The 27,133-nt window shown below is 40.0% G+C and overlaps 1 protein-coding gene across 6 annotated transcripts in view; it reads left to right on the top strand.

Moving 5' to 3' along the window:
• RIPOR3 (RIPOR family member 3) overlaps positions 1-27,133 on the top strand; it is an 856,049-nt gene that overhangs the window by 316,018 nt on the left and 512,898 nt on the right. For 5 of the 6 annotated variants that reach the window (XM_044089954.1, XM_044089953.1, XM_044089949.1 and 2 more), the window contains 4 exons: positions 6,758-6,881; positions 17,445-17,597; positions 22,343-22,421; positions 26,253-26,276. In XM_044089954.1, coding sequence (XP_043945889.1) covers positions 6,781-6,881; positions 17,445-17,597; positions 22,343-22,421; positions 26,253-26,276 — 357 coding nt within the window. In that variant the 5' untranslated portion in view covers positions 6,758-6,780. Of the gene's footprint in view, positions 1-6,757; positions 6,882-16,980; positions 17,034-17,444; positions 17,598-22,342; positions 22,422-26,252; positions 26,277-27,133 lie in introns of those variants that run through there. The other variant, XM_044089952.1, reaches the window with a different exon arrangement.

Here is a 27,133-nt window from a genome sequence, read left to right as displayed (position 1 = left end):
ACATTTTAAGCTGAATTAGTGGCAACACTCTGTACTTGGTGCCTTCTGCAAAGCACACCTGTGCCTTGGTTGCCTGTACATATAATTAAGCAATATAGTATTTGCAACAAAACCCTATCGTGATAACTGATCTACTAATGACAATATGCTAGAAATTATAATTAAAACAGACATATAGTTTTAAAATAAATGTTAACTGAATTAATTGTCAAACACCTACTGACTGTGTAATGTTGCCAAAAAGATGACTAATGCTGTAGTTAAGTCAATCAATCAATTATTAAGGGCCCTAATAGCTAGGCATTTTACAAAGAAAAAAAAAACAATAATAAAGTACAAACATATAAAGTCTTACAACACTCTGAATTGATGAGCAAGAATAAAAAGTTTATATTTTTTAAAACATTTTATTTAGTGAAACACCTACAGGCCTAAGTAAAAAGAACTAAACTTGTGTGACGTCCTCAATCCCTTCGTAGAATTGCACAAAATGAGAAAATCCAGTACTCTGATGTCTGCAAGTACATCCTGGGAGCTACCAGCAATCCCACGTAGCAGATAGATCAAACCAGTTGGTACAATAGCAGTAGCTCTTGCAGTTAGGAGAGGGACAAAAGACCATGACAAGACCTTAAGTGATTATTATACTGTAATAGGTAGTGAGGGCACATCCCATGGATCCTACGGTAAGGGTGTAATATGGCAAAAGCAGAGAGTAGATGTCAACAAATCAACTGCAGAATTCAGAACTCAGTGTCACTTGCAAATGGTCAAGTTCATGATCAGGCAGTCTTTAAGAAGGCAGTAGCCAAGCCTAGTTGCGATCTGTCCTGCAATGGAAGGAGGTGGTTAGCACCAGGGGTATTTCTTAGACAATAATAGGAATATATCCTTTTATAACTTTCTGTGTGGCATAAGGTGTAAGTGCAGTGAGGTATACTCCATCACAGCTGAAACATGGTCACTTGGTTAAGCTAGACATTTAAGTCACACCCATATATTGCACTACTGCTAGAAATTTCAAGCAATTACCCCCATAAATAATCACAGGGATAATGCCAGCATAATCAGAAGGCATGGATGGTCACAGTCTTTGTCTTAATTGTATTAAGTTTAGGATGACTTCATTTTATAGATTGGAGAATGGTATTCAAACAGTCATGTAAGGATCAAGAAATATGCAACAGTCCTGGGGAAAGGAGAGGCATGACTGAGTGATTCAGTCATGTTGACTAATGTTGCCAAATGGGCATGGGTATTTGCTGATGATAAGTGGGATGAGGACCTGGCTTACTCGACCTACACCAGGGATTCATGCTAATGGTGGGAGAAGTGTATATGTCCCTCTATGTCCAGTTTATGCCTGTCATAAAGTCCAGCAACCTTGGGTCAATAAGCTACTGTCCGTCTGATGTCCGGTTGCCCAGCTTAAGTTACCTGGGATAGCTCTGTTGAACAGAAGCTGGACATAAAACCAATTAACCTGCCAAACATGAACTCAGTGGAGGTTCGCTAACAGGAGGCAGCTTGGAAGTGGATGACACAATGGTACTGAGGAGGATGGACATCCTATGTATCCAGGAGACAAGATGGTAGGGCAGTGCAGCAAAGCCTCTTGGTTTGGCTTGGTGTCCAGATTCTACCACACAGGAGGAGGACAAGCTAGATATGGTGTAGAAATTGTGCTGAGGGAGAGGTTTCAGAAGACAGTAATGGTTGTTATCAGAATTAAAGACAGACTCATGGCAACCAGACTCCAGTGTAAGGATAGAGCACTATTCACATTCTCAGAATATGACCCACAGCAGGTTGTGATAATGAGGAAAAGAGTTCAGACAGGATTTGTAGGACCTTCTAGAGCAACCAGGAAAGCATGAATTTGTGTTGACAATGGGTGATTTGAATGCACATATCAGAACAGACAGAACAAGATATGATGACTGCCTTGGTCCACATGAGTGGAGCAACAGTAATAAAGAAGGAGAGGCCATTGTAGATTTCTACATGACAAATTGCTTGGTGGTGGCCAACACATGGCTCAGTAAGAGAGACAGTCACAAGTTAACATACAAGCATGGCCAACACACAGATCAGGTAGACTTCCTCCTAGTAAGGAAAGGGCACTGCGGTAGACTCAGTGATTGCAACGTCATCCCCAGTGAAACACTTGGCCCACAGCATAAACCACTGGTTGCCATAATCAGCTGCAAGCAGTGGTCAGAGAAGACTCTAGGGTCAACAGAGACTAGGCTGAAATCCTGGAAGCTGACTGGAGAGAAAGCACAAGAGTTAAATTAATTACTCATGGCTCTAGCATCTCAGGAAGAAGAGGAAATAAGCGGAGCTGAAGAAAAATGGTAGCACCTCAAAACAGCATGTGTGAGGACTGTAGAACAGGTATGTGTCAGAGCCAGGTATGGAAATAAGGTACATAAGGAAAGCTGGTAATGGAATGCAAAAGTCTTGCAAGTCATCAATAGAAAGAAAAAGTGCAGGAAAAAGTATGAGATAGTAAAGGCAAGGAAGGAATACTGGTTGGCTAACAAAGAGGCTAAGAGAGGAGTAGCTATTGCAAACAACAAGGCATCAGAAACACTCTAACAGTTTCTGGAAAGTGACTGTAAATAGCACATAGAGGTTTTGTCAGCTTGCAAGGCACAGAAAGATAAACAAGATAGCCAGACACCCTTTATAAGGAATGTGAGTATCAATCTGCTCAGCATCCTGCAGAAAATTAAAAGCAGATGGAAGGAGTACTGTCATCAGCTTTGGAATGAAGAAAACCCCACAGAAGCTGTACTGCCCCAGACACAGCCTATGATGAAAGAAGATGAGGAGCCCACCATAGAAGTAAAGGCAGTACTAAGGAAAATTAAGTCAGGGAAAGCAGCAGGCTCAGATGAGGTCACAGCAGATATAATAAAGATGTTGGGTGTGACAGGAGAGAAATGGGTTCTGAGGGTACACGTAGCACTATGAAGAGAAAGGTGTATCCAAGATGAATGGAGATTAGGCATACTAGTGCCACTGTGTACAAGAACAAAGGGCATATTCACAACTGTGGGCAGTACAGATGAATCAACCTCCTGTCACATTGCATGAAAGTTCTGGAGAAGGTGATTGATAAACAAATATGCAGAGCAGTAGAAAGTAAGATGGGACATGACCAGTTCAGATTCAGATAAGTATAGAGCACAAGTGACCCAATGTTAGCAGTGAGACAGATAGTTGAGAAAAAGGTAGAGATGAAGAAAGAGTCCAACTGGGCATTTCTAGACTTGGGGAAAGCATATGACAATGTCCCAAGAAAGCTAATTTGGGCAGTCCTGAGGCAGTTTGAAGTCCCAGAAATATTAGCAGAATTAGTGCAGGCTATGTACAAGGTCCAGTGACTCAAATATAAACAGTGTTCAGTCCTCCGGAGGGGTTCCCTGTTGAAGTGAGTATGCATCAGGGTTCAGCTCTCAGCCCACTGCTGTTCATGCAAATAGGTTGGAGGGGGCAGATCAACAAAGTTGCTTTATGCAGACAGTGTTGCATTCAGGCAGACTCTGAGTAAGAACTCTGGCAAAAGACAGGGGGATGGAATAAAAAAAGCTGTGTGTAGATAACACAGTTGCAATGGCAGCAAATGGGGAAATCAGAAGAAGCTGAACATTGATATGGAAGGGAAAATATGGGAACAGGTTAAAACGTTCAAGTATCTGGGAGGGGTGTTTGAGGAGAAAGGAAGTCTGAATGAGGAGGTCAAGGCTAGAATCCAAGGGGTTGAAACGAATTGGCACAGAATGGTAGGGGTAGTGTATGACCGAAGAATGCCAAAGGAGCTGAAAAGTAAGGTGTACAAAACAGTTGCTCTAGGCAAGAAGACAAGAGAAAATTAGGGTATTCACCAAAGGGATGGATGAATTACTGTATGGGATAGAAACCTGGGCAGTAAAGGCAGAGCAGTTGAGGAAGGTAGAGGCGATAGCGATGAAGTGCCTGAGACAGGTGGTAGGATGGGACAGACAAAGAAATGAGTACATCAGAGCAGAAGCCAAAGTGACTCCAATTGCAGAGAAGGTTGAAATGAACAAATTATGCTGTTTTAAGCATGTGCAGAAAAGCAGAAGATAAATTGGTGAAGATTTGCTCTAGGCAAGAAGACAAGAGAAAATTAGGGTATTCACCAAAGGGATGGATGAATTATGTGAGAGAAGACCTGCGATAGTCAGGCATGACTGTCAAAGAAGGTAGGAGAGTGGCTTTGACTCAAGAAGGATTGTGACAGTTGAACAACATCCCGACTCAGTGTAAAAAATGGGTCAAAGTGGACTGATGATGATGAGGAGGAGGAGGATGAACAGTTCATTTAATGACAGCACTGAATGAAAGCATGTTTACTGACAATAAAAGGCCCCAAAATAGAACCCACATGACAAAGGGTAGGAAGATGAGGAATTTACCCCAGGGACTACTGGGGGAGAAAGCAAACCATGCAGGGGCAGTAGATGGCAGCCCCACAGTAGGTCTTAAACTGCTCAGTTAGATCAGATGTTGATGACAGATTGCATAGAACCAAGCCAGAATACAATCTCTGAATCATCACCACAGAAGGGTCCTTCTGTACCTTCTCAAGGTAGTGCGTGTCTATGCTGTTACATCTCCAAAACCAGACTGGAATGGCTGTAAGTCATTGTGGGTCCTAAGATAAAATTCCAGCTGTACAGAAACAAATGCTAAAATAACCTTTGTAATAAAATGAGGTCAGTGGTACGATGGAAGTTATGCAAAACATCTGGATGGACGTTACCTAGTCCCCTTTAAAAAAGATGGGAAGACCCCATTCCATAAAGAGTTATTAGCAGTTTGGAGAATAACTCCTAAAGTACTTTTAGGCAGAAAATAAATAATACTTTTGGAGCAGGGCGCAGACTACAAGTTTCAAGATGTATGTCTGTGATCTGATCCCCAGCTCAAAGTACTCAGTCATGTCAACGTCTACCAGCACAAGATAGAGGCATCACTGGTGGACCAGCTGCAGGCTCAGTAGAAGGACAGTGGACTGTCCGAATTTGGATGAGAACAACCCTATGTGCAGTACATCAAGCTTCCACCTCCCAGTCAGTGGAAAAAAATACCTTCTGAGAGGTAAGAGATATTATACTGCATATATGGAGCCAGGCTTAAGATATTACAGAAGTACATACGGCAGACAAGAATCTGAAGATGTCATTTGGAAATGTGGAATCAGTGATATTTATCTGTATATGGTCAAAGAATGGCAGTGTTTAAAAAGATAAACAATATGCCACTTTGATGTCTGAAATAAATGATATAGCCATGGAGACATAAATCTAGCTATCTAGCATAGCTGCATTTTTGAGTCACTAAGCAAAGCTAAAGACTGAACATCATTTCAATGCTATGATTTTGTGGAGGGTGGTTTTCTTATTCAACTTTACCACATCAGAAGGATGAAGTTACTTTACTGTTAAAATACAGACACAGCAGTATTAAAAAAGACAACTGGCATCTTCCCTTCCATCTCTTGGTTGTAATATCTCTTGCCTTACAAATGACAACAAACACCTTGCAGTCTTTTTAAACCCCCAGCTTCAGAGGAAAGGAAAATCAGTGCAGCCCTCTGAGGCATCACTGAAAATGGGTCCTGAGTAGAGCACAAAGTAGCACCTCAAAGTGAGATTCTAGGAGCATGGAAGGAAATAAAAGGAGGAGCAAATGTTGTAAGGCCTACAGCCAGTTGCCTATATTGCACTGGCTCATTTCATAGTTCCTGGAGCTTAATGGCTCTGGTTGGCAGGCAGTTGCCCACATGCTGTTACACAGTTCACAAAGGAGCAGTGTCTCAGTGCTGGAACTGAAGTGTATTTGCAGCAGTAATATTTTGCAGCCTTCCAAAAAAAAAGCACATCACATTTTCCTTTGCTTGTCATTGACCACTCTGTTTAAGATGCAACAATGTAGGCATGAGCATAATAAAGTAAAGGAGTGCAGTGAGGTAAAGCATGCTTTTTTTAGCTTTAGCCATTTTGTTTGATTTACTTATAAATTAACAAGCTTGAGAATTTGTGTACTTGAGCTGTCCTTTACAAATAGCTGTTAACAGACAGTTGTAATGTGATAACAAAGACAACCACTAACCTGCTGGCTTGCTGACTCCAAGGCACTCTCTGCATTGTACAAAATTTACTGTAAAATGGGAACCCGGACTAGTTTTTCTTTTTTTGTAGTTTGCTCATTGATTTACTTTCTTAATTGTTTATACTTTTTATTCTGCTGGTTTTTATGTAACCCCGGTTTGCTGATGGCACTGGGACTGTGAATTGTATGTTTTTATTTTTGTGTAAGTGTAATGTTGTTATTCATTTGTCATGATTGCTATTGTGCCTGCCCTTGTTCTATGCTCCGAATGTATGCTAGTGGTCTCCTCTAAATTAGCTTTTGATTCTATGGGTCTTCCATGTTAACAAATTTTAATATATACATGAATAAATCCCTGAAGTTGTATGAGTAGCATTATCTGGCTATATCAGCATTCTTTAGAGAACACAGTTTGTTATGTACATAAGAAAATCAGAAGCATTGTAGACTTTCAATAAAGATTTATTATGGAAAAAAAAAGAAGCATTGTAGACTTTGTGTAAGCAGGTGTGAAAGGTTACCACTGCAGGGATCATCACAAGAGTGTTTGCTAAATTGTTTTACATAAAGAGCACCTTCTTGCCTGATTCTGTTTTGTTTACTTACCCAGGTGGTACATATGAGCCTCAAACAATGTCTGTGAAGTTGAAATTTGTCTCTCCTGCTGATGGCCGAGGGGTCACAAGAAGTCGATCCTTTGCTGGCTTCAGCCCACTGGCTTCCACAAAGAGCAGGTAAGTACCTAAACCAGGTTTTTGGAATATAGGGACATGTAATTTGAATGAGGCAGAAATGTGTAAGTCAAATAAAAATAAATGAATTGTGATTGTTTATATCCTGCAAAAGGGTGAGAGGAGGGGGTGTAAGGTATATAGAAGCAGAGAAGTTTCCCTTCTGAGAAGAATGAAAACTAATTAGTCCCAGTGACCAGTGTGTAAGAAAAAAGCTACCAGAGGCAGTGGCTTTGCTGTAAGAACAATGCACTTACACTGTGCAAGTAACTGAATCATGGTGCACAGAGGGTCATAACTAGAGGGTAAATATAAAAGCTTGCACAGTTTATGGGAGGGTAAGGAACAGAATAAGCTGTAGCTTTTCCCGTAGCAAACCGTTTCAAAACAAGAAAATAAACAAACAACCATGAAGGAGAAGAGAGCCAGGGATCACAAAGTCTGCAGATGGCATCCCAGTCTGCAGATTGGTTCCATATAGAATGCCTCCTAGTGGAGAGGAAAAAGATGAAGAAATGATGAGGAAGAGGTGATTTTTATTAATGGGAGCTTTAATATGCCACATTTTAAGTGCAGCACCATATCTGCAGCCATTTCTAAAACAAGCCACTTTTAGTGGTGTGGAAGGGATAATCATCATTGGATAGCTTATACTAGAAAATACTTGGAACATTGCAAGTACTACATGGTATTTTGAAAGAGGAGGGGCAGGGGATGTCATATATGGAAATGAACAGTAATTTGGAACAAGGTCAGACCATTGTTTCTCAAATTCATTGCATTGTTTTTCACTGTCATAGAGTTCAGTTAGACCAAAGAAGTGTTCTGGACTTTAGTATGACAGACAAATAGTATGGAGCAGTGCATTCTAGCAACCAGGTCTGAAGGATATATGCAATTGATATGATCTCTCTACTTTACGTGATTAATTTTCAACAACTTCCCCAAAACATGTCAGTTGAATGCCTACTCTAAATTGCATACATATATGCATTTACATTTACTGAAAGGTTTTCTGAAGGAAACAAAGTTGGTGTGGAATTTTACCGAGGAAGCATCAGAAGTGCCGTAAGAGAAACCACTGCGCATTATGTGAAACAAATGTATAAGTAAAAGGAAGGAAATATACTGTGGCTGTCAAAAATAGTGTCCTCAAGGGAAAGGGAAAACATAACATAATTTTAAAAATATTAGGAAATACAGAAAGAAGAGGGCAGAAAATAATGGCAAATAAAGTAAAAGCAACCAAGAAAAGCAGTTAGAAAAGTAAGGGAGAGGAAGCTTATTTGAAAATGCAAGTGCTAAGATCGGACAATGTCAAACGCAGAATGACAGATGTGCTGCTTTGCCATTCTCATGTCAATGGAGAAAGAAAAAAAAGGCAAATATTTGATTTTTGAGAAAAAATTATAGTGACCTCAGAGGTGATTATGAACAAGTAGCAGGTGTATGATGAGTACTATCCGTCTCCTGTAGTGGGGATGCGAGGGGCTTGTCTCAATAACATAAAGCACTACTTAGCGCAATGCCCACTTGTTCTGATTATTATTGCAACTATTTACTGCTAAATGCTCACATTTTTTCCAGACAATAAAAGTAAACACCCACAAGATAAAAAAGATAGCCAATTCAGCCAATAAGAGAGAGAAAAGCTTTTAGCAGTGAATGACAAGGAAGGAAAAGTGAAACTAAGCAAAATGGGTTCATGTGAAGATAGTTTGCTTATAGGTAGTGTTTAGAAGACAGGCCAATAAATGAATACTTCTGCTTCACATTTACAGTGGAAAAGAAAGGGTCCCAATCTGACAAAAATACCTGGGATAAGGAATCTAATTCCAGTCCTTTCACAGGAAAAATGTTCCTAAAAGATCTCCAGATGCTAATGGCATGCAAGGCAGTGGGGACTTACAGGGTTCATTCCTTCTAGAATTGTTATGTAATTGAGAGGACCAGTGGAAGTACTACAAAAAACATTTCTAACAGTGTGATTCCACTTCACAATAGTGTAAGCAACGCTGATGCTAGAAAAAACTGACCAGTTAAATTTAACCTTAGTTGTACGGTATGTCATGGAATCATTACCATAAGAATTCTAAAAAATCTGAAAGTCAGTGGGGCAGCAGGGAGTCACAGTAGAATCACCATGCCAGACAATATAATGAGATTCTTTAATTGGGTGATGAGAATATCACAAAGACCGTGTTGTTATATTTTGTTAGATGGCACTACTTAAAGGTTTAGTAGTGGACCAAATGAAAATTAAAATTAATTAGCATAGCTAATAGGGTGGCTGCATGTAGTAAAACAGTGGCTAGACATTAGGGCACAGAAGGTCAGAGTAAAAGGAGTTTACTCAGATTAGTTGGTAACCACTGGGGTGTCACAGAAGTCAGAGTTCACTCCAGGTACCAGTTCTTTTCAGTGACTGTAAAACACATATTGCAGAAGGTCCAAAACAGAGTTTTCATTTTTTGCATAACAGTACATAAGAAGGTATGGAAAGGATAAGAAAATACTTGGCATGCTCGGATTAATGTTGTAGGACATGCTAGTTTAAATTTTGTAACAAAAAATACAACCTAATGCAAAAATATATAATAACTTGATGGAAGACAGTAGAAACAACAAATAAAATGTAGCCAGTGATGGGTATGTCAGTTGAGCTAAAGGAGCTGTTGTGATATTGGGATATTCAGGAAGCAGGATCAATGAAAGAAAGCAGGAAGTTATTATGCATCTTGGCAGACAGCTAGTAGAATGCTGGATGGAGTTTTATGTGCAGTTCTGGAAAACACATTAGCCTAATGACATAAAAAAATGTTGCACTGCCTGTGCCAGAACCCATATAAACAGAAACAATACAATTTGAATATATGGAGCTTTGCAGCTAGAGTGTAGATGGGGTATGTGATCGAGAATTTTAAGTGCCTTAGGGATGCATACAGTTGAAGTAGTAACATATTAAAATAGATGTATGCTGCTTTGGTGGCATAGAGGGATAAAACATTGACTACAAGCTAGGTGATCCTGGTTCAATTAGCATCTATTTTAAAACTGGCCTTACGTCCTTCTTGCTGGGACCATCAAGAAAAAGTTGTATGAGAGTGTCTTTAATTGCTAACATAGAAAAGAGAGGGGGAATGTAGACTGGGGTGATCTTAAGGTGGCTACACTGACAATAAATCTCTTCAGTGTCTGTGTAAGGGACATTGCACTGGGTCCAGAAGGAAAAGTCTGTCATAGGATCATTCACTGAAACTACAAGGCAAGTAAATCTGGACAAGACTATTTGGGCCTTGCCCAAATACCACAGTCAAGAATTTCCTCCATGCCTCCTGGAGGGTAAGGCATTTTGGGCTGGGAATGAACCTGTGGGTACCTATCCAATCATCAAGGTTAATCTTGAAAGAGGCAATGGTGTCATTCTGCTTAACATACAAGCAACTTGTTTGAGAGATGGGGAGACTGTTGGGTAATGAATCTATCTCTCCAGTATGTTTCCTTATATGTTGGTGGAGGTTTAGTTCCTTAATTCTGATGTTTGTGAAATTGTTCATCCTGTGAAAGTATGAGACCCGTTACCAGTGGGGTCCTTTGATGGCCTGAAATGACAAGCATATATCTCCACAGAGGAGTCTATAAGAGACAGAGTTTAGGGATAGAGCTTCATGTCTGACTTGATAGCTAATAGTTTATATGCCAGCAATCTTTTTCATCTGAAACTACTGTATTTTTTCCAAATCTCTGATATGTATGGCTAAGTGCATGCTGAAATGAGCATTGTAGTTAATAATCGGTCTAAATAGGGCAGAGAAAAGAAGGACAATACCTGGATAACATACCTTTGGATATTACTTGTACTAGACAGATGGAATTTCTAAACACTGTTGTAGCAATGTGGTTAGAAGTGATGGAATTATCTTCACATGTGCCAAGATCCCTGACTACCATGTCTGTATTGGCTGGGATATTGTGGGATATTTGCTACGTTATAAGTTGTGGATGAAGAGTGCTTCCAGAAGGCAACACTGATGCTTTTTCACATTTAGTTTGACCCTTTTCTCAGTACACCAGTTAATTAGTAAGGGCTAGTTCTTGTTGAAGGGTTTGAGCGGCCACGATGGTGCAGCGGTTAGCATTGCCGTCTCACAGCAAGAGGTTCTCCGGTTCGATCCTCGGCTGGGGTGCCTTCTGTGCGGAGTCTGCATGTCCTCCCTGTAGTCATGTGGGTTTCCTCTGGGTGCTCCAGTTTACTCCCAAAGACATGTTGTAGGTTGATTGGACACTCTAAATTGGCCCTAGGTGTGAGTGTGTGCATGTGTGTGCCTTCTGTGGAAGGTTGGGCTCTGGGCTGGCAACTCGCCACCTTTTGGGAGGGTGGCCTAATGGTTAAGGTGTTTGCCTTACAAACACAAGGTGCCAGGGTTTGAGTCTCACAAGGGATAATTGGCTAGGCTTAAAATGGCTCGCAAGGGCAGTTAGCTTAGTACTAACCTATGAATCTATGAATAAAACTCCACTGCCAATCATGAGCGGACAAGGTGATCCACTGTGGCAACCTCTAACTGGGAAAAGCCGAAAGAAGAAGAAGAAGTTTTTGTTGAAGGGTTTATATATAAGCAGGGGAATGGGCAATAATGTCCATCTTGCAGTTCATTGGTGAATATGGTCAAGCATGGCATGGGTCACAGCTTTTGGGTTGGAGGTTGGAAAAGTATCTACCAAAAAGGAGTGGTCCAAGTACTAAGTCCTTCAATGTTCCAGTGGTTTACGTCTTACTTGCTGAAGTGGCACTTACCACCTTAATTGTATGAGTTCGATCCTTCAGCCAGTTTGCAATCCATCCTACCGTGTTAGGGTCGACCTTTAGTTTGGTTAACTTTAGTTAGGCTCAGATATGCTATGTGGAAAGATGTCACCGTTGTTTATTACCTCTGTAACCTTCTCAAAAAGTTACTAATTTAAGTAGATATGATCTTCTCCTGACAAAACCAAACGGTTGTGGGTCCCATTGCATGAGATTTTTAATGTCATTGTTTATGAAGTTAGATATGATAAGTTCCAGGACTTTACAAATTAGGTTATTTAGCCTGATGAGCTTATAATTCCTGAGGTCTATGGTAGGTTTATAGCAGCTTCCCAAACCTCATGGACATACCCTGGGAATGAGCATAAGTTAAACAAGTGTGGGAGATTTGAGCAAGAGCGTGTCTGGTGCTATTATTTAGACATCCAGGTAAATTGTCTCTGCCCATGGAAGTGTTGTTTTTAGTTTTACAGAGTACAGAAAGAACATATTCTATGAAGATTTGGGGGTGTAAGTTGAACTCAAGGATTTGTGGAATTTCATTGACTATTTCTGGAGTATAGTTAGCATTAAATCTGACTGCAAAAAATGCTAGCTTTGTCCTTAAGATCAGAAGGGGCAATGCCATTTTGGATTAGTTCCGCACATTAAAAAAGTTATATCTCAGCTCCCTAATGTAACTAAACAAGGATTTGTAGTTGTCTTTGGCTTCTGATGATAGTTTCATTCATGTTTAGAACTGGACTTTGTAGTGGTTGTTTTTAGTTCCTTACTGATCTTTTTGAGAGAGTCATTGATTTGGGCTGATAAGAAACTTTAATAAAAGGTTTTTTCTTTTATTATAAAGCTTGTTTATACTGCTGAACCATCAAAGTGGTTTATTTTTTAAAGCTCCCCTTTATTTGACCTATACACTTGTTATGCAGGAGTAGAGCTCAGATGAAAAAGCATAATCTGAATCTTCATGGGGAGTGGTTACTTGCAAATAAACTTAGCATATCATAAAGTATCAGCAGTTATATTTTGTGCTTAAAGTCCTTGAATTCAGAATTATTTCCTGTTGTGTGGATTGAGTGGTTTTAAAGGAGATGATTTCTAATTTGTGGTCTGACTTAGCAGGGATGGAGTTACAACAGGCTTGGTGCAACTGGGGCCAATGTTGGTGAGAACCAGGTACAGAATATTTTAGCCCTTACTTGGCTGTTATTGTTTACTAGATCAAGGAATCTTTGAGCATACTCAATGTTTGAGATGCAGGTACACAAGTTAATGAAAGGGTAATTGACATCACCCAATATAAAAGTATTTTTTGTTAAGGGAGGTTCACCAAGTTTATTTAAGAACCTGTCATGGATTACTGTGGATATGTATGGCATTATATAGCAGGCTATAAACTGATATTTAGGCTTGTTAGGGTAAGTAGCCACGGTGGTGCAGCGGTTAGCGTTGCCACCTCACAGCAAGAGGTTCTCCTGTTCGATCCTTGGCTGGGGTGCCTTCTGTGCGGAGTCTGCATGTCCTCCCTGTGGTCGCATGGGTTTCCTCTGCGTGCTCCCGTTTCCTCCCACATCCCAAAGACATGCTGTAGGTGGATTGGGCACTCTAAATTGTCCGTAGGTGTGAGTGCATGCATGTGTGTGCCTTCTGTGGAAGGTTGGGTGCTGGGCTGGCAATTCAACACCGTAAAACTCCACTGCCAATCATGAGCAGACAGATGATCCCCTGTGGCGACCCCTAACTGGGAAAAGCAGAAAGAAGAAAAAGGGTAAGTTTCAGTTTAATAAGTTTGTTTTTAGGCTCCAAGAGGATTTGCCTAGAGGTGGTTTTATCTCTGACAAATATGGAGATGCCTCTGCAGTGGCCTTCAGGCCTGAAAGCATGGTAGGCTCTGAACCCATTAATGGAGGGAGTGCTATCCCTGCACTGAAAGCAACTCTCAGTTACAATACAAAGTCATGGATGTGTTTTAGATGTAGAAAAACCTCACGATCAGACAGCTTGTTGTTAGGACCTCGGAGAAGAGCAACCTTGATTTAGTCAGGATTAGGATTTACAATTGCCCTATGTATTATGTGGAAATGTTGTAGATGTGGCCTGAAAAAGGAAACATGGGGTCAACAAAGGCTTTGACCAGTAAACAGAAGGTGCAAGCCATTATCTATTGAAGTCTATTTTCCATCTCTCTGCTGTTTGACAAATACTGAACCTCCTAGAATGGCACCAACTTCTTAGCCAATTACTGAAATCAGTTATCTTGTGTTTGTATTTAGATATCATTCTTGGAGAAGTTAGTATGCCACTCAAGGCCAGAGTCTTGCCTGCATGCAAAATATGTAAAGTATGATCCAACATGTCACGTGCTTTAGGGTTGAGTGCCACAAGTCATTCACACCTGCATGGACAACCACTAAGTCATATTCATATTTATCCAGTGTGCAGGCCTATAGTGCCTTCATAACATCATGGATCCTGGCACCATAGTGGCATCCATCTGCAGACTCATGATTTACAACAGGGTTGATATGTGGGATCTTGTGATGGGTACGAAGAAGCTAAGCACCCTTGGAGAGCTTCCTTATTGAGTGACAGCTTGCATTCAGTGCATAGAAATGAGAAATAAGGAAGATGTGCTCATTCACAAGTCTTTGGGTTTTATTATAAATTTTTAAGGCCAATTTTTTTGCACTCCTGAGTTGCAGTGACTCAGAGCTAAGAATGCAGGAATCAAATGCCCCCATATGGTGGTATGGGGCCAGTGACTCCATCCTCTAGAAAACAGCCATTTAAAAGTTATTTTTCATGTCTGACATGCACTTGATGGCAACATTCACAGATTCAGCATTCTGTGATTTGAAAAGCTGTTTCAGACTTGTGACTTGCCTACCAGTTGTAACAGAAAAGAAGGGGAAGTCTACTTATTAGGGATAAGATGTCAACAAAGACAGACACTAGGTGCCTAAGGATGGGAGGCATATTCTACAATATGTGGAGAGGGAAAGACAGAAAACAGAAAATTATTCTTCATCTACACAGACATATGGAGAGACCTGGGATGTAATTTGTAGCAGCTTGCAATACTATCAAAGCTGTACAAGTGGCTTTGCATAGTACTCTAGGGGATCACCATAATAAATGTCCTGCTACTCAGTAGTGCAGCCTTGCTTTACTGAATAAAAAAGGTGAGCTCAGCCACATGCACATGTGGGCAAGGCATATGCTAGTTAGGCCGTACACTTCCTAGTGCACTGCTGTACATAGTGCATGATTCATAGACATTCATACTATACAAGATCCATACAGAGTTTTGCACAAAATGCATATATATTCACAACAATTATCCATGTAACACCTGTGCAATCTAGTGGGAAAATCCAAGTAGGGTGAAGCAGAGTAATCTTTTCCCTGCACAGGATGCCAGTTCAAGTAAGACGTGCAGTTCACTGTCTATCCATAAGTGCGTGAGCACATGTGTATGTCTTTGTGGCTGTGTGTATGTAGAGAGAGACAGAGTTTCAGAGTGTCTGTGCAAGTGTGTATGTATGACTTTCTTTGGTCTGTGCTGTCTCACATGGTAGGCAGACTAATGCAGAGCAGAGAACTAGCTACAGCTGTTGCACTCTGTTCGGCCTTCTTCGTTGGCCGTTCATTCAAATAAGTGATTCTGTGCAGTATGTGTCTGTGTGTGGCTGTTCATGTCTTTGTGGGGGGGGGGGGGTATGCCAGTGTGTCTGCCTCTCTGTCTGCATTTCAGGGAGAGTGTGATTCTTTGCAAGTACCTGTACTACTTGTACATAAATGATAGGGCACTGAGCTGAGCAATTATTTAAACTGTTCAGTTAAGTGACTTAGTGCCATGCCGAATGCGCATGACTATAAATTAGAAGAATTTGGATTAGTACAGTAGGCCCTGTGAGCAGAACAGCTTGCACTGCTGCAAGTACACCTATGAATTCCAGTTCATGTCTAGTTTACCGAACACGGCTCTGTAGAGCTTACATCTGCAGAAACAGGGCTGGAGATGTACAAAAGATGGCAAAAATGGTACAGTATCTGCTGATGCACACATGCAACAGACTAAAGGAATGCATTGTGCACTACGGACACTGAAAAGGAGCTTAATAAAAACTTCTCAGTACATCTAGAAAAGCAATAAAAAACAAAAAGATCAGTGTTTTCCACAAGAGATATACTAAATGTTGGGTCATACACGGAACTAATGAGAATGTTTCATTTATAACACGACAAAAATATTTTTCACATAGAGGGTTATTCAGGCACAGAATGTTTTTTTTTTATTAAGTTATAGCATCAGAAGTGGAACTAAAAATGTAGAATGTGTGAAACACGTATATAAAAGAGTTTTTTCTTTGTTGAAGGAGACAGGCAGAGGTAATGTAAAGCTGACAACAAGCATTCCAGTAATGAGCCATCAGGTAGGGTACTTGGCAGAGTGGGTGGGAGATATGACTCTGATCTATTAATAGAAGAAATGTTACTCTGGCATACTAGGAATGAATGTACATTCAATGCTGCAGATTGTGGGAGCAGATAGGAAAATTGAGAGACAAACATTAGATGGAGGTAGTTTGAGAATGTCCCTCAAATTCCACAGCCAAAGACCTGAAGTGTGCCTCTGCTTGTGTGGCCAGCAGGTTACCCCTTTTTCTTGAACATGTAGGGACTGTGTGTGATACTGATGCCAGCTGGAAGTAGGGACCAGGACTCAAACCATTGTGTTCTGACATGGTTTGAGTAATGCCATCCACACAGGAAAATCAGGTTTAGTTAGTAGCTCCAAAGTGCTTCAGTAAATGGATAATAAATGCATATGTATGCGTACATTATTACCTTTATGGCAGTAGAAGCCCCATCTGTTTCAACAGTTACAGTGTTTAGGTCAAGCAACAAGAATATGCAACCTACAGCATCAAAGCTGAATAGCATAGTTTTAGCATAATTTGTTTGGCACTCAACTGGAGACCAGCAGAGGGGAGTATCTTAATCAGTGACATCATAACCTTAATTTTTTTATTTTTCTGACAGGATTTTTTGCAAACTTGATCAGATTAACTGACTATAATTAAAAGCAAATGTAATCAGTTTATTTGAAATTTCTATGCATATCTTAAGTATCACCCCCTCACCAGATGCACATCCTACAAGAGTAAGTGGTGATTTTTTTTTTTTTTTTTTTTGGTTTACATGGTTTCATGGGGAGTTCTTGCAATGTTTGATTTACTTAGTACTGTGTCTTTAAGACTTGAGTTTTAAGCCATCTGATTGAAAACAATTTATAAAAGAGAACTCAGAGCAGATTTAATTAAGTATTAAACTGGAAAGCTGTCCAGGTGAGTGATGCAGTTTGTCTGCAAAAATCTGTTTGATATTAGACACACAATGCATTACAGAAATGGAAGTTAGTTCAAAAGCACCTTTTATTCATTGGTTTATATACCATAAAATGGAATACAAAATCTGTTGTGAAATGGGGTTTCTAAGGACTATACAAGATAATGTCTTACTCTGTCCGAGTTTTGACACCTCCTTCAGTTTTAAGTTTCATTTAATTTTGATTGTAGATATCATAATTGCTAGCTTTTTGAAAACAGCTAAGCAGGATTCACTTCATACATTGTGTAGATAAGTATCAGTTCAGAAGATTACTCTTCCAGAGACTAGTTTACTGAAACTGCATGTACTTGAGTAGTGATGTTACAAATACATGCTTTCTTTGTAAACCATTGAAATTGTATTTCTAGGAACTACACTGTTTGTGGTACTTCTGTGCGATCGAAGATGTCACCTGTCAAATCTGTGAAAGTCTATCCCCCTTTGCATAAAGGGTCTGGTGGAATGGTTCCGCAACCTCAGCAGGTGGAGAAAATAGTCAGGGCCCTGAGAAGAGGCTTGAAGTAAGAAACAATGCTGTAATTACCTTGTTTGTTGCTGTTACCTGATATTTTATTATTGGTGTCTTCACACTGCAGAACTGCTTTTCTAGATTTGTGCTCATTACTTAGCATTTAAAGAGATAACCTACAGTCTGTTATGTGCCTAAACACAGCTTCCTACAGTCTGTTATATGCGTCAACACAGCTTATGGGTCTTCTGACTGATGTGGAAAATATATAGGAAGACAGCAGTGTGTGTGTTCACCACAATGGATTTGTCAAATTCATGCCCGAGATTTTCATTAGTATCCTGCCTATAAATTAATAAATTCCATTTTAAACTGTTCTGCAGTTATTCTGCCTTTTCTGTTTGTATTTAAAGTAGGCTTGTTTTAAAGTTTGTTTTGTTATGACTGTAAATATAATATGAAGCAGTAAGTTGTATCACACCACTGCCTTCCCCTGAAGGAGAGAGAGATCTCTCCAAAGAACAGCTCTCTTAGGTGGGTTCTTGCAGAATAATTAGAGGTAGCTAATTAAGAATGTGTGCGACAACCCAAGTGGATGAAACAGAGTAAAAGAATGTACCCAGTTTCTAAGTCTTAATCCAAAACCAGTCTTACAGCAGAACAAATGTTAATTATGCACCTTTATATTAGAAGGGGGGGGGGCAGGGGCAAGGGTAGAGATCCGTTCCTTCACAAGGATCAGTTTTATTCTTGCTCTAAAAGACTGCTGCTTGACTTGTGTCATACTGCCACCGTGGGTGGCTGCTGTCATAATGTTATAGTCAGGATCCATTTGTAGCCACTGTCTAGTATTCTTGAGATGCTGAGTCATAGCCTCTGTTTTGTTCCCCTCTGTACTTTGTCTCTGCTGACTATCAGGCCACCTTCAGTTGGAGTCGAGCCGTTTTCTAGGAAATGCTTTTTGTAGCTGTGAGGGTGTTCAGAGAGGTGATGATGGTGACCTACAGGGTTAGTAGTTGGCGATATCTACATGCCTTTGCCCTCCCTCTGTGTTTGAAAGGTGGCTGGACAGGGACATTGTACAGTCAGTGGTAGTTTCCTAACTTCAGAGGCGGTGGCTGAACAAGGTCATGGTCATGCTGTACTGACAGATCTGTAGTAGGCATGTGCATTATATGATGCATAAACAGTTGGGTTGGGTAGGGGCATGTGCATTATATGATGCATAAACAGTTGGGTTGGGTAGGGGCACTGACCAGTGTAGCAGCAATTCTGCAACTTCAGGGGATGTTTGGTAGAGACTTTGTATGGTGTTCACAGTTTTTTGTAATTTCAAAAGTCATCAGATGGGCATGACCATTCTGTGCTGCATGGATGCCTTAGTTTCCAAAGCACCAAATTGGCAGGAACATAGTGTAGTGACAGTTCTGTATCTTCAGAAATGCTAGGGCAGGTACACTATATAGTGTAGCAACAACTCTATAGTTTTCAGGGGGAGAGACTTGATGTTGTAGCGGCAGTTCTACAGCCTCAGAGTTAGTTGGATAGGGACACTATGTGGTGTAGTGACAGTTCCCTAGCTTCACTGACAGTTAAGAAGGAATTGTATATCTTAAAGAGTTGCCATGACACTGCTTTAGATGCTTTTTGTCTTGGATGTGGGTGAGGGTTGCTTATACAAGCAGCACCTCTGGTAATTTGAAAGGCATCTTTGGGGCACTGTTGCAAAAGAAGAGGGGCCAATCACTGGTGCGGAATCCATAGTCTGCTTGATGTTCCTGTTAGAAGGGAAGCTTTGGTGGTTTTGAGGCACAGCCATGGATAACATAATGGCATATGTATCCTACTAGAAGGTGACAACTGCAGAAAGAAGGATATCATCGCTTATATTTTTATGTCCCTGGAGAATGAACATCTCGAACTGGGGTAGGAAGCTGATCCACCTCAACCATTTCCAGATTCAGCTGATCCATCTCAACCATTTCCAGATTCAGCCAGGGGAGAACCAAACATACAAAACAGTATTTAAGAAATAATGTGTATACAATTTGCATTCCTGTTTACCACACTGTTGGCTGTAAGGCTGACCAAGAGGGTGGGGAAGTACATGCCACGGGGTGCTTCTTATTTGAAAGTAATATCCATCATTGTCTCTTAACCTGAGTAATTTCTGCTCCCTAGTTGTAGTGGGTAGTAACACAATGATGGGTACAAGACAGCACAGCAGACACCAAAGTAGGCCTCAAGGTTATTTTCAAGAAACGGGGATCTTTGAACCCATGACTTGCAGATTTGCAGTTCTTGGCTTATTCAAAGGCTTGGCAATATTCCTGGAATTCATTTAATTAACAGATTCTTAATTTTTTCCCTATGTGTGTGTGTGTGTGTGTGTGTGTGTGTGTGTGTGTGTGTGTATATATATATATATATATATATATATATATATGTGTATATATATATATATATATATCTATAAAATTTTATGGAAGCATTCCATATAGCCAAAAGTAATCAAACGTGATCGCTTTTACTGGCAAGACCTTGCTGGAGGCCGCAGAACAGCGGGGAGTAGAAATCTGCCCTTTCCCCAATGTTATCTCAGAGCTGGTATATATAATTAGTGGAGATGGGTGCAGGATGGCTTGCACCCCTGAAAAAACATAATTTGTTTTGAGTTTCAGTACTTTGGGATCAGTGTTTGTTTTTGTTTTGATTATTTTGAAGTGCATCCATGTCAGACAACTGAATCTACAAATTTATTTATTTATTTATTTATTTATTTATTTATTTTGTTTAGCCTGTGTTCTGTCCTATTTTCATTTGTGGCTTGGGAAGAAAAACTACAATAAAAAGAGCAAATAGTGAAATTTTGCACTCAAGTAAAAGTGATGTAAGTCGCAGATAGTTTTGACAACAGAAGAATGCAGATCACTCTAGTCAACTAAAACATGCTATATACAATTTCTTGCTACCAGCTAAATAGAATAATAACTTTAGGACAACAAAATATGTACATATAAAGGGTTTGCAGCACGTAGTATAGAAAAAAAGATGTGCATGAGTTGATAGTCTTGCTGTGTCTGAACAAGCTTGGATAGGCAGACTGACAATTGGTCAATATTAATAATAAAATATATTATAAAGCTTTCCGGGTTAGTTTTCACTAGCAGTTTAATATATCAATGAGTAGCGGAGTCTGAACAGCTCTATGAATGAACCCAAATTAACTGAGAGCTTGTAGCTATAGAGAACACATATACTATTTAGTGTGTGTGCATGTGTACTGATACTGGCCATTCAGCTGTATTTAAAGTCTTATTTTTGAATAGTGTTCCATTACAGCTTGAAATTGAGACTGTATTGCAACTAGAAATGGAGAACAGAGCTTTGTATACTGGGTCTACTACAAAGAATTCTCGTTTAACTGAATTGCAATTATTTTGACCCAAAACATCTAAAACTTTGGGAAGTTGCTATTTAAAGTGGCACTTCAAGGTTGCAAAACAAGCTCCTGAATCCCCTGGCTTGGGGGCAAGGTCTGACCCCCTCAAACTATGCCAACTCACAAACTGCACAAAATCCAGAAGAGGGAAAACACGAGGAAACACAACACTCACCTTCTCCCTTTTATCCAACTCTGGACTTCAATCATTTACATTTGATGTTTTCAGCTGATAACTATCTGGTAACCCAATGGGACTCTTTTATATCATGCTTGTATAATTTAAGTAGGTTGATCTATACAGTGTAAAAATATGAAATGTTTTCAATCCTGTAAGCAAACAAAGGAAGTTGTTCCAGAAGAGAATAGTGCATTAGTCCAATGTATTTTTTGAAAACTGCCATAGAAATTTTGTAGTCTGTGACTGGAGGTTTTGTGTATGTTTAAGTTCTAATAGTTGAAGTGAAAGGTATTTAGGAAAGTGGTATAGGAACTTGCAGACAATGTCCAGCTGTAAGTAGTGGCAGCCTCTGTCTGAATGAGTTGGCCAGAATTTGTTTGCTTCATATAATGGGATATACTGAATTTTTTTTTTCATATTCTGATTTCTTGGACCCTTAGCAATTTAATCATAGTAAAATTTGAAAGCAATGGGCTTATCTTAATTATAGTCCCACTGTTTCAGCCATCATTTTTTTTGTCTTTTCTGCTTCCTAACCATTCTACAGAAATGTGTAACACAGTAAGGAATTCAGGAGCAAATTCTGTGATGAGGAACAAATTGCAAAGTGCTTTAATCAAAATGTGTTCCTGAGTCTGTAGTGCTAAAGATGGTTAAGAATAGACTGAGTCTGTTGTGTTGAGCCATTCCTTAAGATTCTGAAATGCCTAACTCCTATAACTAAGTTTTGGGACATTGAATTCTGCTCAGGTGATAAGGCTCCAGGTCCATGCTGCACTGTATAAATTGCTAGCTTCTGGGTTGTCAGTGGTGGGCAGATACCTTGTGAATGGGGGAATGTGAACAAATGTGAGCCGAAATGAAATCTAAGAGCTGAATCTGTTTTGGCAGCACCACCGCCTAGAATCAATACAGGGCAATTTACAGCACCTGACGGGCAAGATCTTCATTGTCTTGATAACATAACTTGACAAATTATTATATGTATTGCAACTGAGGCTTTCAATTGCAGATGTTGATTCCTCCATAAATTCGCAATTACGTTTTTTTCTGTTTTTGTATTATCTAGTGAGTATCTGGAACTTCGTCGGATTGAGCTAGGTTTCTTTCAATTGCAGATGTTGATTCCTTCATAAATTCACAATTACGTTTTTTCTGTTTTTGTATTATCTAGTGAGTATCTGGAACTTCGTCAGATTGAGCTAGATTTCTTGACTTCTCAACAGAAGGACACAAAACGAAATTCACGACTGGTAAGTCATTGCTCATCATTTGTATCTTGTTTCTATCAGCTTTGCACATTATGTTGTATGTCTGCAGAATATGCAGTGCTGCTTGAGTGGCATGTGCACGGAGACTTGCATTGGTTTCTAACCAGGAAAATGTGGCAGTTGAATCTTACCAATCTCTCCTCATCCTCAACTGGTTTGAACTACCCAACTACCTCAGTTACCTGCAACTCATCATTGCCCACAAGCTCCTCTTTAAAGCTGCCAGCTGCCCAGCTCTCGCTACTTCCTTAAAACCTTACATTCCCAACCGCTCACTCTGATCCAAAAACCAAAATCTCCTTCAGGTCCACAAACCTTCACGACCTCCTGGCCATCTACTGTTGTCCCACTCCTTGGCTAAACAGTGGAACTCTCTCCCCACACACCTACGTAACCTACCTAATCATAGAAATTTCAAATCTCAGCTACTCTCTCATCTTTCTTCCAAATGGGAATGCCCTTGCCACGCACACTTAACCCCCCCTCATTCCACCTTGTACTGACTCATCCAACTACCCATACTATTACTTCATCCCACCCAAAACAATCCCTCCCCTACTAAAAACTAATTTTCTGTCTATTATCCATTGTACTATACTATCCAATCTCTACCCTCTTCATGCATAATATTTTCCTAACCTACTAATGGCTAGTAGCTATAGATTTTGAAATGTTAAACCTACAATTGAGTTTATTAACAAAAATATTCACTTTATGTAAATGTTGAAATTTCTGTATTGAATTATGTCTTTTTATTTTTGTAACTTTGTGACAAGCCAGTTGCAAATATCATGGAGCTTATATGTAAATGTTTAATTAGCTGTATGAACTAATGTCCTTTTGTAACATGTGAAATGTAACTTGCAATTATTGTGGAGCTTTTCTCCCTGGGCCTCCACTAAAAATGGGCTCTTCTTGGCCCAGTGGACTTCCCCGCTCATCAAACTTAAATAAATAAAGATTTGACAGTATTTTCCTGAAGCCAGAAAGTGATGATGCAGTTGATAATAATCTGCCTTGAGTTCCAACAGAGACCTTGTTTTTCTTTCTATCAGCCACAAAGCCACCACTGCAGCTGTTACCTATTTTACTAGCCAGTCAAAGCACCACTACATTCCCTTGCACATGCCACAAGGTTCCAAGAGATGCCACAAGGTTCCAAGAGATGCCTATAGTGTGGTTTGGTGTGAGGGCTTATTACTTTCTTGCGTGATGCTAACTTAATCTCCTTTTTAATATGGGTATCTGCCTTTGTTAATATCTTACACTATTAATTATCTGTCTTGCACTCGAAAGCACTATACACCCCATCTGATTCCCCCCCCCCGAATACTGTAGATAGAATGCACATCTGTTGCACATGCCAAGCCCCCCCCAAAAGGTAAGCAAGAGTCCAGCCCAAACCTCGAGAGACCAGTAGGTCTGCCTATATCTGTCATGTATCAGACAGCTCCTGTAGTGCCCAGTCCATTAATCTAAGTCCTAATCAAGGCCAAATCTCATTGGTGTGGGTTGGTCAGCAAAGACTTTAGAGATGAAAGAGTTCATTGAGGTGGAGGAATGGTAAGATGGATATCATAGTGGATGCAAGGAAGGCTGTAGAAGATGGTTTTAAGGATCACTGTTGACAGAAGAGTAGTCTGCAGAATACAAAAGGTGTTGGCTCTGAGCCAAGTCCTCTGTCTCCTGAGAACAAATCAGCCTCTTGATTTGGGGTATTGGTGATAGCTACAGATGTAGTTATTGAAAAGATGTGGGGAAATGGGCTAATCCATGACATGTAAGGTTTAGTGCTGATAAATAAGAGGTGCACTTTCAACATAACCATAACACAGCAATTATTGCTGTATCACTTAATCCAGTTCCAAGTCAACACAGTTTTGGGATGCATCCTTTGATATTGTCTTTGAATATACTACCTCATTCTCCCATTCAGCCAGTTATACCACAGTTATAATATTATGTGGTTCTGGAGGAAATGTAGATATATATAGATATCAAAGTACCAGAAAGAATGTCTGGTAAGCAAGCCAAAGAATTAAATGGATGAGTAAAAGACCACAAAGGGATTTCCCCCTGAAATGAGGGATACATGGGTTGTCACCTAAAGAGGAAGGTCTGGGGAGGGGCACAGGCTCTAGCCTGAGGGGACAGTTTTCATTCTGGATTTAAAAGTACTGCTTTGCAGAAAGAATGGGTGTGCAGTGCTATCAGAGTGTAAGATAAAGAATTAATAGTTTGAGATAAGGAATAACAGAAGTCGATCATTTAAGAAGGTTTAACATGAATGAAAGCATAAGGGAAGCCATGAGGGAGGAGCAGTTGCTTTGAGTGACCTGCAAACCACCAGCTGGGAAGTGGGGTGAAAAGTGGTGATAAAGAGGTTTCTGAAAGTATTGGCAATGCATGGGATCAGATACAGCACTTCACACATTCAAAACAGGATGTTTTTTTTTTTTTCTTCCTCGTGCATTTTCTGTCTGTGCCTATCAGCTTTCACCCCTATCATTTCTGAGCTCATTTGTTCCCACAGTGCATTGAGTGTCCCCAGCATGACAGAGAAACATGACTGGAGAGGATGCTATCCCTAAGGTAGCCATGGAAGAGTTTGTGCCCATGCCGGAATCTCCAGATACAGACTACAACTGTGCTTTTATTTTTAGACCCTATCCACGCCCCTAGTGGCTAACTTTGGTAATCGTGTCACCATGATGGCCTATTGTGCCCTCCCTTTGTGTATACATGTCCCTATCCATATTTTCAATGACTGTCACCTTCTTAAATTGCTACCATGACTGGATTATTTCACAATTTGTTGATATCAGAGTGGATTGTTCTTTTGTGTCTACTTAGTGTGCTGCTGCTAAGCTTTGCTAACAGTGAAAGCCAACCATTTGTGAAGAGATCTGCATCACACGGGGGGGGGGGGTCTGCTTACAGTAACATCCACATTCTACCCATTCAGTTCCTGAAGGGAGGAAGTATGTGGGGGGAGGGATACACAACAGGCAACACTTCTTGTCCATGAGATGAAATGCAGCGAGTCCCCAGGATTTTAAAATTATAACGGCAACACATTGCTCTGCTGGGGGATTGCTGTAGAGTGCTCCCACTGGGGTCGCTGTAGAGTGCTCCCACTGGGGTCGCTGTAGAGTGCTCCCACTGTGCTTTGAGCACCTTTCTTTCATCCACTGTTCCTGAAGATGAGGCTTTCTTTGGTACAGACTTGCAGCATGGCAAAATGGGTATCTGTGGATCCAGAGTGGGCAGACAAAAATGGAGGAGCCCTGACTTTCATTTGAGAGGATGAAAGCACTAGAAAGTTGTAGTATAGTATTCTTGGCTTGCAATCCTAAAGATGAGCTTGTAGAACTCGTCCAAAACACCAATGGCATATTGTGGTGGTGTAGCTGCTGAGTTCAAAAAAATGCACCATTTGGCTGTTGTCACCAGAAATTCAATGCATATGGCACTATACATGTCTGGTTATTTGTTTATGGGGGTTAACAATGGGATTATATGGATAAAGAGGTGCATGGCTCATAGTTTCTGGGCCAGGATTTGAGTGCTTTTGCTGTGCCATTCCAACACTGCTGGGGGTGACATCTCTGATTATTGCACTGTGAGGTGAAATTGTGAATCTGTCCATGGTACTGGAGTTAGAAGCAATGTAAGGGGGGAAGGGTACCTGCTACTGGGCTTGTGACTTGGATGAAAAAATGCTATTGCTAAGTATATGTTAGCAATGCTTTTATTGTTTGATAACTGCTCTAATGAAAAAAAATCATCTATTGATACCTTCTTTTTTAATAGGCTTTTTTGTATGATTTGGACAAGGTAAGCAAAAACAGACTGCATATGATTTTTGGATAAGGTAAGCAAAATTATTTTGTTGTGATGTCCATAAAAAAAGCATTAGCCTGTTTTCAGTGTTTGACAGCTATATGATGTAGCTTTACCTTTTCCTGTTCAGATCCTCTGAAATTAGTATATGTATAGAAAAACAGTTACAGTACCCATCAATGAATATTCAACAGTTTAAGTATCTAAAACATTTTGTCATATGCACTGCTTCTGAATGTATGCATTATTTTTTTTGTAAAATACAATTCTATGCGTTTGTTAACCAGTAACTGTACTTGAAAGCCTGTTTTAGTTGGTCTTTAAAAGAAATGAATAGAAGTTGTGGCTCTGAGCATAGCAGGATGTAACTATGCAAGAAACTGCATTCTATATTTCATTACAGATTAGATTTGTATCTAATGACTATAAATTGTTTTATTTTTCCAGATGCCATTATAAATTTCTTAGTATATATTTTTTGCCTCACCATGTAAACAGCGTGAAGCATTTGTTAACATGTATAATAAATTTTACAAGATCCTACTTCAGGTAGAAGGTCTTCATTGTAGAAGAGAAATGCTGGCTAATGCCTTGTCATAAACAAGGCACATAAATTGTTGGTAGAGTAGGTTCAGGATTAGACATTTCTGACTAGATCTAGAAACTGCATCTACAGACATTCAGGCTGTTGCACATTCTGCTAAGTTGAGAGCAATGCTCTGTAGTTTTACTGTATTTACATTTTCGGAACATATTTGACTAAAATGGAGAGGGCTTTATTCTGAGCTGAATTATTCTAGTTGCTTAATGTGTTTGGAGGGGTTGAGGGTTGGGATAAGACCACAGTGAAC

The sequence above is a fragment of the Protopterus annectens genome, chromosome 12.part0, assembly GCF_019279795.1.
Source record: "Protopterus annectens isolate FY-2018-M chromosome 12.part0, PAN1.0, whole genome shotgun sequence".
Classification (NCBI taxonomy): Eukaryota; Metazoa; Chordata; order Ceratodontiformes; family Protopteridae; genus Protopterus; species Protopterus annectens.
The sequence above is the reverse complement of the archived record's forward strand: the minus strand, read 5'-3'. Positions and strand labels throughout refer to the sequence as shown.